We start from the raw sequence: 12,672 nt of genomic DNA on the forward strand, positions 1-12,672 counted from the left end.
GCGCAGCGTCACCGAGCTGGTGCGGGCGCCGGGGCGCGCAGGCCGGGAGCTGCTTCTGCCGCCCAGGCGGCCGCGCTGCAGGACGACGCGCGGTGCTGCCCGAGCGCCCTGGGCTGCTCTGCGAGCGGCGGGAGCCCGCGGCCGCGAGCTGCCCCGCGCCGTGCCTCGTGCCACCCGCCTCGCGCACCGCGGGCGGCAAGAAAAACCCTGAGAGCTCGGCTTCGTCGTCCTGTTCTCCAAAAGCAGCCTGTGGTGACGGAGCCAGAAGGCTAGCATTTCCATTCTCCGCCGGACTGGGATTTTTCTTCTCATAATTTGGGAGAGCGCTAGTAGAGGTCAGAGGGGCAGGCGAGGATCTCATAAGGGGGCGGAGGACTGTGAATATGGTCACCCCCTCCTATCATTGGAAAATCTCCTTGACATTTTTCACACTTTGAAGCAACTGCAGCTGGTGTCGTCGGAAAAGGGGGTGGGAAAAAAAGAGAGGGGGCGGGGAGAACGGGGAGACACAGCCAAGAGCCATGAGCAGCGCCTCCTCGACTGCCAATCTTGGCACCTGTGCGCCGAGCCACTGCACCGAGGAAGACCCCACTCCGGGCGAACCCCAGGCTTGAAGCCACGGACATCCAGCCCCTGGGCAGAGGTTCTCGTCGGCGGAACCTGCAGCCTCCCAATCGGGCCACCGCCACCGCTGCCGCCTGCAGCCAAGGGAGCGCTCTGCCCCTCCGAACCGCCCTCTGCGCTCCGGCCCCTGGGGATCCTTGCCCCGCAGAGGCGCGGCTGCGGGCAGGGGGTGTTAACGGAGTTAGGTGCACGATTCGCCTTTCCTGCTCATCTCTTCTCCGCCCAGGATTTATTGTCTGTGGAGCCTTCTGGGGGCGGGGAGGGAGCTGCGCCTCCGCCGCCGCCGCCGCTGCTGCTGCTGCTGCTGCGGTCGCTAGCGCGGCGCGCAGGGCAGGCGGAGGCTGGGGAGTGGACGCGCTCCTGCCTCCCCCGCCGGCGCTTCGGGCTTCCCCGCGGCCGCTTCCCGCGGGAACCTCTCCAGCCGTCCACCTGAAGGGCACCGACATCATGGTCTAACGTGACACCTGCCTGGATTCCCCTCTTCCTCCTGTTCTTCCTACCTCCTAGTCCTTCCCTCCTCCTCCAAGGACCCTCGCGCCTACTCCACTGCGGACCCCTGGACACTTTAAGGAATAACCGTTGGCAGCTGCACGGCTCACGATCTCCGAAACCTCATGGGCAGTTTCTCCCGCCGGCGATGTGAGTAGGGCACTCTTGCTCCGGGCGGAGAGGGCTGCTGGGGGCCTCGCCGCCTGCGACCGTGGGCACGCGAGGTGTGGGACCCCAGCGGCCGGCCGGGGGCGGGGGCAGGAGGGCTGGAGGTTTCGGCGCTCGCTGGGAGCTGCTCTTGCAGTGGCCCGCGGAGGCGGCGACGTGGTAGGTTGCGGGGCATTTGGAAATGGGGTGCTAGTTGGGCGGGTGCTTGGGAGCATCGAGTGGCCTGGGCTGATGAGAGACCCTAAAGGGTTACATACTGCGAAAAAGAAAGGTAGGGAGCGAGTGTTAGGCGCTGGAGCTGGGACCATTGGTCCAGCTGAGATTAGGTTTAGTTCCTCTTATAATCTTGGTTATCTCTGGTCGGCTTTTTCCCGGAGGTGTCTTAGGCATGAAGCGCTTGTTTGATCGTGACACACACACACACACACACACACACACACACACACACACGCACACTTGTGGCAGGTCGCAGTTGTCTCTTTATCTTGGAAGGTGTTGCATTACTGTCTTCGTGTCTATTTTTTTTTTTAAATACAATTAAAAGATTTTTTTATGTCATTGGGGATTGAAGGGAAAGGGTGGGGTTTGGGGGGATGGAGGGGATGAAGGAACATGAGAGACGGGAGGACGGAAAGAAGTGGGGGAGCGGTGGAGTGGAAGCTTTCCCCGGGAGTCAGGGAGACGATGCCGCCCTCCCCCTAACCTACACAAACTCCTGCCCACACATCTCCTTTGTGTGGCACGAGAAGCTGGTAAACCTGCACTATTCCCAGTCCAGCCCTGGGCCCCCTTTAGCATCTTGCGTCCTCCTCTCCGAGTCATTAAGGATGCAGGACGTGTTTCGGATCCTACGTGGAAAGAGGGAGGGAAGCACATTAGCATTAGGGTAATGATGGCACCTTGCATTACAGACAATTAGATTGGCTACCAGAGGTCTCTAGTCTGACTGTTTGCAGAGTCAAGAACCGGGGCGGGGGAGTGAGGGGTGTACAGATTGCCTTTTAAAATAGTGTGACTTCATAATAACGGAGATGGTTGCAAAATTGCTTCATTACACTTCTCGGCCATCAGAGCTGAATAAAGGACCCGCCTCCGCCCTCTCCTCCCATTCCTCCCTCTCTTTCTCTTCCCAACCAAGTCACAAAGCGAGCAGGTTGGGGGAGAGCGCGCAGCGCGAGGCGGAGAAGGGAAGGGGTCACTTTCACAACTCCCGGGAATTGGCTTCAAAAAGGAACCTTCTGAGTCTCCCACGTTCCTTTCGAAGTTCTCCTTCCAAAGAAATTACAAAAAGCGGAGGGGTGGGGGGCTGGGAATCGGTGAGACACAGGGGTCCTCCGCCTGTTCTTTTCTATTACTTTTCCAATACACTTTCGACACATCGAATTCACCTGCAGTGGTTACTGTGTCTGCAGGTAAATATATGTGTACCTGTATATGTTGAAATGTTGCACTCCTGGCGGATGAAAAGCGATTTTATGTGAGCATATTTTAAACTGGGTAAATTTCGGAGCACAATAGAGATTTTATAGCGTGGGCGAGAAGAGTGCATTCCAGCGAAAGCAGAACACGTGATCCCTCCAACCCGAGAGATACAGTATTAGGAACTCGATTTTCTTTGTTCCAGCCTGAGCCTATGAGATGCTCAGCATCCCGGTTGCTTAAGTCCTCTTACAAAAGAAAAAAATAATAATAAAGTTGACCGGAGGGGGGAAGAATACAGGGGAAATAAGCACAGGTAGATGAATACCTGTGAAGGGCTTGAAACCTTCTCTTCTGTCATTTCTTTTTTACCGCCCACGCTCCACCCCGCCCTTGGCCCCACCCAGCCCCCTATTTTAAAACGAGGCATTTCACCTGGGAGAGGAGGTGGAAAAGTTCTTCAGCCCCTGCACACGTGGGTTCTCCAGCGCCTCAGAACCCGCTGCGATTCGATTCGCAACAGATTATGCCACCTCCCCAGTCCAAGTGTCACGCCTCCATCCAGGAGTCGTTAAGCTAACTCCAAGGGAACCACCAGGAGATCTTTTTGCAAAAGACTTTAGAGCAGGCAAGTCCCTGCTTCTTGGAAACCATTGATCACGCAGGGCAAAGAATGAGTAGGAATGATTTTATTTTTCCTTAAGTGTTTTAGGACTAAAGTACATTGGGGGGCGGGGGTTGGTGATTGCGTTTGGACTCCCGTGGTGTCCTCAGGCCTGTGGAATGTCCTGAGGTCAGATTATTTATTAATTTAGTGCAGGTGGAGTTTATTCCCGACCCAACATTTAGAGTTATCTGACTTGGAGACTTATTTCATTTTCACTTCAGATTTTATAAGCTATCTTAATGGGTTAAAGTTTTTAAAATGTGAGCTATTTTTGTGCAATGCTGCATTGCATCATATTATACTAATATGTGGTGGTAAGGAAAGCAAAGTCAATTTCTTTGACATATTATGAAGTGACAGTTCTTTATATACTTAAAAAAAAAATTTGTCCAAGAAAAGATGTGTACTTACCATGGCAACCCTTACGTTCTACATCACTTGTCCCTGCACATATGCAGCTTCAGAATTAGAAACAACTTCCTAAAGAAACAAATCTGGTCCAATTACAGCAGTCATGTTTAATTCAGAATTTTAGGGCAGCTTTAGGTGGACATTAAAATTTTATTAACTGAAATCTTATTACACTTTAAGCTTTTAAGTTTTTAATTCCTTTATAAAATACAGAACATAAGCTTAAAGTGTTTTGTGTGTCTGTATTTTTGTTTGGTTTGGATTTTTAAAAGTATGAAGATATAAATTAATATTATACATGTTTTGCTTATGTAAGTCATTAACTATATGATCTATATGGTGTTAATACCCAGGGGTATTTCTTAGATCTCTATTATTTCAGTACATGATGCATGGCAATATTTGGTATAAAAACCTGGTCTTGTTAATCATGACTTAAAACGTCCACTTTTTAGAACAGCTGAAAACTAGATGTTAGATTTTAATGAATGTGTCAAAATTACACCCATTGAAAATATAATTTTATTTTCTGAATGACTGTGGCCTCAGTATAAGAATGGATAACACATTGCATGATATTTTAACTATATTCCATATCTAAATTAACAGAGTACACAAAGAGTAACCAACTATTGATAAATTACCATCTGAATTATTTCTGGATTTTATTACATTTTTTTTCTTCATATAAGTTATTTCAAATTTTTTTGGAAAATTCTTTTTTTCAAACATATATGCTATTTATTGAGCACAACACTTATAATAGCCACATCCTTAATAAAGGACATTTGGAGTATTGTCTTGTCTCCAATAACAATGACTGCTTTGCAGAGTATCATCCACATTCTTTTGTAGAGTCACATGAATTTGTAAGATGACTTTGGGGGAACTGTTAATCCAGATCTGTGACACAGAACAGGATTCAGTTTATGTCAAGCCAGCTAACCATTGAGTATTTCCTACCTCCAAGGAAATATACCTTTGGAGAGATTTGAGAATCTTCTGAGAACCCTGAAGTTTTCACCTTGAATCTGTTTACTCTATGGGCCACATCAGTCTTTGATAGAATTTTCAGCGTTTCCATATTAAAAATAGAATTTTAATATTAAAATAGCAATTTAAACCTGTAGTGTAGCAATTATATTCTATTTCAGGAAGCACAAAATCAGAAAGGAAATTCATAGATAGGTTTCACATATGTCTTAAAATACTAAATTGTGAATTTTCAATGAAAACTCAAATTAAAAGTGGCACTATAAATCAACAATGTTTGGAACATAGTGGCCACAAATCAATAGTATTTTTTTTATTTATGAAGCTTTAAACCATGTTCTGTGAATAATATTTGGATCACTAGAAATATTGATGTTTTTATAGAAATAACTACAGGAAATTAAACTGAGATAGTGAAAGAAAAGTAAGAAATACCTTTGATGCTTCCAGAAATAAAAGTAATCTTAGGTAATATAAATTAGTCTTTTTTAATGATATAAAAGAGGTAGTAATAATTGCTAATTTGTAAGTGTAGTACACATCAAATAAGACAAAATGGTACATGAAACATCATTTGGACATTTTAGAAAAGTGCAGCAAAAACTGATCGTGGTAAAAATCTGTTTTTCTATAGTAATATGTGTGTGTGTGTGTGTGTGTGTGTGTGTGTGTGTATGGTTGTGTACAGTGATGGCATAGTATATTTTTAAAACATGCCATTTAAATAGATCAAATATATCTATTTTCTGTCTCAGAATTAAGGAATATGCTCAGAAATCCATGAGTATCACTTGTTATCTTACTTCCCCTACCATAGTACCTGAACTGTAATCATAATTATAATAACAACTACCAGTTCCTGAACACCTACTATGAATCAGGTGCTTTACTTCAAAATAATCCTGTAAGGAGCATTATTCTTACCATTTTAAAGATTAGAAAATTGAGGTTCAAAGACAGCAAGTGACATGTCTGTGTCACATAGTTGGAAAGTGATGGGCCAAAAGTTAAACCCAGATTTTCTCCTGTGCCTTTTTCCCCATACAGTGCTCTCCATAGCATAAATTTGTTAGTTTCAGTTGAAAATCTGTAGATCACAGAACTTTTTTCTGATGTGCAAAGAAAAGTTATGATTTTGAGCTTGATTTTTCAAAGTGATCTGCATATTTTGCAATAATATACTGTATTACTTTTGTGACTATTTAATATTGATATGGAAGATATTGCATAATTAATTGATGACAGGAACATTTAATAACTTATTAGAATCTATCATATAAAAGTACATAACAGAAGTTTTCAATAATGCAATTTCAAGCCAATAGCTGTCGTGTCTTTTCTGAAACTATGACTAACTTGGTAAATAAGTTTCTGAAGAGATATCACATATGCTAATTAAATTATTTATCTTAATAGAAACATTATCATTTGTTATTTAAAGACACATGGAAATATTGTTAAATAAATTTAATAACCCAAAAGATTTTCTGTGTATACTCATTTTCATTTCATTATTCACTGCTTAAAATCTGTATGCAAAATATTATTTTACTTTATTACACATGAAAGAAATAGTGTTACCAGGAATGAAGTATTGAAATTTATACTAGCATTGACATGATCTGTTTAAATATTTTAACAATAGAGTAGTTGTGTACATAGTTTAAAGAATTAATTTATTGACTTCTTAAAGATGTGGTTTCTTCAGTTGTGCCAGGGCATTTTTGCTCTACATGAAGTTTAGAAAAGTTGAAAGAAAATTTAACACCAAGGGAGCGTTATACTATGCCTGAGGTAGTATCATAACAAATATGTTAAGTTAAAAACAAGAGAACTGTAGAACACATGCGTAAGAGAGAGAGCGAGTGTGTGTGATCAGATGAGGGAGATAATTAAATTTTGTGGTATTCAAGAGGTAAAGTAGCATGAGAACAAGTAAGAAGCTATTGGTTCTAATTATTAAAAAAGGTAGCTGACCTGAAAAAAACAAACATGCTGATGGTATAAATACTGTCACTATCATTATGAGACTTTCGCAGGTAAAAAGGGAAAATGATACTGTGAAAAAAAGCATAAAAACAGAGCTAACAGTAGACAATATGGGACAAATAGTTGGAAAAGAGCTATTAGATTTAGTTTACTAAGAAAAAATACAGATTTTTATGCTATTATCGTATTGAAAAAGATAAGGATACTTTCATATAGTGGCAAAATATTTTATTGATGCCTGGCTGCATTATCAAGTTATTTGATAATGGAAGGAAAAGCAAGAAATAAACTTTATTGATACAGTGCCCAAATATTATGAAGACATGTGTTGCATCTAAAGGGTGAGTAATGGACATAAAGCTAAAATATGCCAGCAGAATTTAAAGGATTGTTGTGACACAGATGGTGTAAAAATTGCAATGATTAGAATTCTTGAGTAGTAACTACTTAAGTGTTCTGCATCGTGCCTTCACCATTGTAGTTCTTACCACCAGTAGGCACCTTATGGAGTTATGTAGGATGGAGATGTACCTTGAACCACATATTTGGAGCACTCATATCACTTTTAATATTTACTGTCCAGTGTTATTATGAATCAGTGTAATTCAAGACATGAAAAATTTTCTTCCCTATTTCAAGTGTGATTAATTTATTAAGACAATTATAAAAGCTATTGTAATTAAATCGAATACCTAGTTAAACTTGGATTGAGTGTTAAATATTAGTGATATCCTTAGGGTAATACTGTATTGTTGAACATTGGGCATACTGCACACATACACATACAGCTGTAATTGTTCTGTTTCACAGTCATGCACACACACGTAGATGGAATCTTACTATTTTCTGAGTTTATAATACTTAAGAGCCAGAAAGAACTGTAGAGGGTCTCATTTTATTAAAAAAAGGAAACCAAGGCCCTCTAATTTTGTTTTCTTACTCAAGGTGACCCAGCTGTTAATGGCAGAAACAGCAATAGAACCAGCTCTCTGGGCTCCCAATCTCTGCCAGTAACACCACACCCTTGGAACTACTGGAGTCTTTTATACCTGAGCAAAGTGAAAAAGGGAAAGGAAACTTAATCCAATTGATCCAATTAATGTAGCCAGCCAATATGATGACACCATCCAAAGACATTTCTGTTTCATTTAATTTTGGCCTGAATGTTGCCCTGAGTTTTTATTTGACTTACATGTTTTGGACAATTGCCTTATCTTTCCACTTTGATTTGACTGTCTGGGCAGACTAGATTGCTATAAATTTAACATCTACTAAGTATTCTATTTTTAAAAAGATGTTTTTATTTAAGAAATATGGAATTAATTTCTATTAATCTTAAAGCATTCCAAATGTGGATACCACATCCTTTTTTAAATATTAAATTTAAAATGATCTTTTAAATCATTGATTTTTTAGGATAATGCCAGCTAAATAAATATTGGATGATGAAGAAATGTTCAATTCATTTTCAATAAATGAATTCTCTTCTAAATTTGCTAATTTGGTTAAGGGCCAAGCAATGAGGTTTCTTACTAAAATACAAGAATTATTTAAAGTAATATTAGGTCTTACTATAAAATGTTGCTTTAACTATTGATTAGAAAAGCATTCTAATTGGGAAAATAATACAGTTGGAATTTGTAAAACAAACTGAGTTCTGTGAATTTTTTTGCATTACTAAGTTACATTTTGTTGTCGTTGTTGTTGTTGTTTTGAGACAGAGTCTCTGTTGCCCAGAGTAGAATGCCCTGGCATCAACCTAGCTCACAGCAACCTCAAACTCCTGGGTTCAAGAGACCCTCCTGCTTCAGCCTCTTTAGTAGCTGGGACTACAGGCGTGTGCCACCATGCCCGGCTATTTTTTTTTCTGTGTATTCTTAGCAGAGACTGAGTCTCCTTCTTGCTCAGGCTGGTCTCAAACTCTTGAGCTCAAACAATCCTCTAGCCTCGGCCTCCCAGAGTGCTAGGATTACAGGAGTGAGTTAGTGCACCCAGCCACTAACTTACATTTTGAAGGGTCTTTTGAAACAAGATCCCTCTTCTAAATATCTGTTTACATATATGTTATGACTTAGTTCTGTCATAGGTCAAATTTGAAATTAATGGTTCTCATTTATGTTTCTTTAGTGCTAAAATTCTCAGTCCACATTATCTACAAGCTTTGTTTACTGGAAAACTTACAGCAAGACGTTTTGAAACTCACTGACAAAACATATTAGCAACAATTATAAAACATTGTTGAAATTATGTAAATCTCTCAAAATATGTGTTACAAACAAATACAGAAATATTTATAATAAAAAGTTTTGATTAAACAGATATACTTACACAGTCCCATCTAATAACTCTCTTAAAAGGACAAAATAAAACTCATTAGTGCAGATGTAATGTTTAAAATTGAAGAAACACCATCATGAGTAAATTAGTGCATTACATATCAGCACATTAGCTATGCTTTTCATTTGTAGAATGGTTCTTATTCACGCCAGCTTTCAGTGTACTGTTCTGAGACTCGTGGGTGTGATAGAACGGAACATATTTCTGCATCTGTGAATGTAATCCCACACACCATTTTATATGACAACATCTGAATGTCCTAAGACTAAGTGTTAACAGTAAGATAAGATGTCAATCTCTACCAGTCTAGGATTTGAATTTCCCCCATAATAATACCTGTTTTATCTTTTATAGTACTTAATTTTATACAATGAGGTGTTATTTAAACATGTAATATAAGGAGATAAGGTGTTTGATGTTTGTTTGCTTGCTTGCTTTTTCTGCCTTGTCATATTTAAGATTTTCTTCCTTCAGACAAAAAGCAAGCCACCAAAAGTTAAACATAGTAGACACCAAAGTGGGATATAAACAAAGGGGCTTGGGTGCAAAGATGTGCTTTTTTTGTACTGCAGTGCAGAAAGAAATTACTAGAACTGCGATGCATGTTTATTTTCCATATAAAAATCATAAAGTAGACAAGCTGTATTAAGAGTTAATATCTGGATTAACAGAATCACATTCTATATTGAAATGGGGTACATGCTCATTTATGAAAATACAGTGTATTGGAAAAACTAAGAAGACCACAGGTAATTAAGAATGCATTTCCCTTAAAGTAAAATGTGCTGGTGAGTGAAAATATTAGAACAAGATTGGTATCAACAGTGTTCAAGGTCTGCTTTTCTTAAATATAAATGTATGTATGTCAACCTCTTAGTGTCAGGAACTCTCTGTTTATACATCCTACCCTAAATATACTCCCGGACCCAGACCAAGGGCACTTGCCTTGTCTTCTGTAGCAACTGGCAAAGCATATATCTTCTCTACCATTTGTTAATCAGTGTAAATTTCATCTCCAAAGACACGGTGTCAGGGTGATTGCTAACAAATAATATGCTAGTCTCTGCAATCAGTCTTAGAGATGCAGTAGTCACTCCTTTTGTTCCTACGTGTGACCAAGACAGCCCCAAACCTCAAGGGTATGTCTCTTCTTTGAATATGTAAAGTTCTCCATAATTTGTAGAAAGGGATATGTTCTCAATCTCCTTCCCCCTTTTCCTGGTAGAATGTTTTTGTATGGTCATGTGTGAAAAATAGAAATACAGAAAAGAGAAAGTTGTATTTGGGTTCTGGGAATATGGATGAATACTTTCTTGTTTTAAATGTCACTTAATGGTATTAATATTATCGTTTGGCAGTGGATGAAATGGCATATTTTTAGTATAGAAAATAGAAATTTTATTGAGGGTCAGAGGTTATAGTCTGTTGAACCCACATTATGAAAAGTAATATAATAGCTTCTAGTATTTCCATTAAAAAGGAAGGCTGCAAAAAGTCCTGGGATGCTACATGAGTTTTGCACTCTCCCCTTCTGGATGTGAGTCAGTGAGAAGTTTACTCTTAAGCTGAGTAAAAGATCACTGTTAAGATGGTAAATTCTTTTTAGAGTGCTTAGTTGAATTAAAATATATTGAATATGAATATAGTTTAATGAAACTCAGAACTTCTTGATTACGTACTCTACATATCTTTTTTAAAAATGATCAAAACTTTGAATTGTATCATTTGTGTGATCACCCAAAGTTCACTTTAAATTGGTCTTAGAATGCTTCAATATATGGGCCATTCATTCCTGGAATTATTGTTTAAATAATTGTTCATATAAATAACTGTCTCCAAAATCAATATATATAGGGACTCATATATATAGGGACTCATCTGATTTTTATTTCTAGCAAACTAGCTCACAGCCTAGTGCAGAAAAAATATGCATGTTGTGTTAATGAATGATTGAAAGAATGAATGGTTTCACCTATACTTCTGAATCCCTCTAAGTGACTCTGTAGCCATTAGTGCAGTTTTCATTTTCTTCTTCTCTTCCCTTTTGAAGAAAATTATAGGATTGTAGTTCCCAGCCCCTGTATGAAGTTAGGCACAGCTATGCGACTTGCTTTGGTCAATGCAATAGGAGCAAAGAGTGAGGAGTACTTCTTCTGATTAGACATGTTTGTGACCCAGTACACTATTTGCTCTTTCCCTGGATGTAGCAATCGAGGAAGCATATGTCATGATGGAGCCTCCATCAGCCTGGTACCTGAACAACTACACTAAATGCAGCCCTCCCTACACACATGCATTTGACATGTAATAGGAGCAAGAAATATAGTACCATAAGAAATATAGATTTGGGGAGCTATTTCTTACTAGAGAATAACCTAGTCTTCCCTGCCTCTTAAATTTATTGAATTTGAGAGACAAATTGAAATTCTAGAGAAAGTAAACTATTGAAGTCCAATTCATGGTATCACAACTATAGAAATGTTATATGAGCACTCCTCTAATTTAGACCCTAATATAAAAATATATATTTTATGACTGATTAAAGTTGTAATTTTTAACAAAGCTATTATTTAAAAGGTAATATTTTATAGATAAAAAGATCATTCCATTTGGGAAACTCTTATAGGTTTTAAACACTTTTACTTTCTCAATTTGTAATTTTGTGCATAAGCATATTTTGATACACCAGAAGTCTCTGAACTATGCTACTGTTCTTGTACAATTCAGTAATGGCTCCTCTGATTTTTAAACAAATCAAAGAAACCAGGGTTATATATATTTTCTCATCCTATATGTTGTTGGGACAATCTTTATAACAAAAAAATCTACCATATCTATAGGAATCTGCAATTTTTCCTCTGTTGAATAAATTTTACTCAAATTCTTACATGCATTCATTCATTCTAAAAATTTATTGTGCTACTACTGTGTGCCATGACTTGTGCTAGGCATGGCTGAATACAAATGTGGCCCCTGATTCTATGGGGATTACAATATCTATCTAATGCAATAGATCTTAAACAAATAATCATTCTAGGGTTATATAATTGAAATCTATGATAAAAGCTAAGAAGGAGAAAACCAAGCTACTGAGAGTACATATGATAAGGATCTGAAGAGGAGAAGTAGCTTCTCTGATGAACTGCTATTTAAATAAGACCCCTAAGATGACAAGAGTTAGCCAGGCAGTGAAGCGGGCAGAAGAATTCCAGGCAGGGCAAATGGCAAATGCAAAAACCCTAAATCAGGTGTACGGAAGGGCAACATAATTGGAAAGAAGTTAGTGTGGCTGGATATCAAGAGCAAGGGGAGATTGGCATGATATGAATCAGATGTGAGCCAGATATCTATTGATCAGGTTAGGAATTTAAGATATTTATCTTACATTCTATGCAAAGTCATTAAGCATTTTTAAAAAATATTCAATTGACTTTTTATTTTTTATTTATTTTTTTAAGATAGGGTCTCATTCTGCTGTCCCAGCTAGAGTGCTGTGGCATAATCATAGCTCACTGCAACGTCAAACTCCTGGGCTCAAGCAATCCTCCTGCCTCAGCCTCCTAGGTAGCTGAGAC

General features: G+C 39.3%; 1 protein-coding gene across 5 annotated transcripts in view; it reads left to right on the forward strand.

Moving 5' to 3' along the window:
* Nucleotides 1–508: 508 nt before the first annotated feature.
* Nucleotides 509–12,672, forward strand: part of LRRC7 (leucine rich repeat containing 7) — a 510,593-nt gene continuing 498,429 nt past the window's right edge. For 2 of the 5 annotated variants that reach the window (XM_075999319.1, XM_075999317.1), the window contains exon 1: nt 509–1,263. Coding sequence is in view for 4 of the 5 variants with exons in the window: in XM_075999317.1 (XP_075855432.1) it covers nt 1,262–1,263 (2 nt within the window). In the remaining variant the exon portion in view is untranslated. The remainder of the gene's footprint in view (nt 1,264–12,672) is intronic. The other 3 variants (XM_075999305.1, XM_075999314.1, XM_075999312.1) reach the window with 2 other exon arrangements.

This window comes from Microcebus murinus, chromosome 2 (genome assembly GCF_040939455.1).
Source record: "Microcebus murinus isolate Inina chromosome 2, M.murinus_Inina_mat1.0, whole genome shotgun sequence".
In the NCBI taxonomy this organism is placed as follows: domain Eukaryota; kingdom Metazoa; phylum Chordata; class Mammalia; order Primates; family Cheirogaleidae; genus Microcebus; species Microcebus murinus.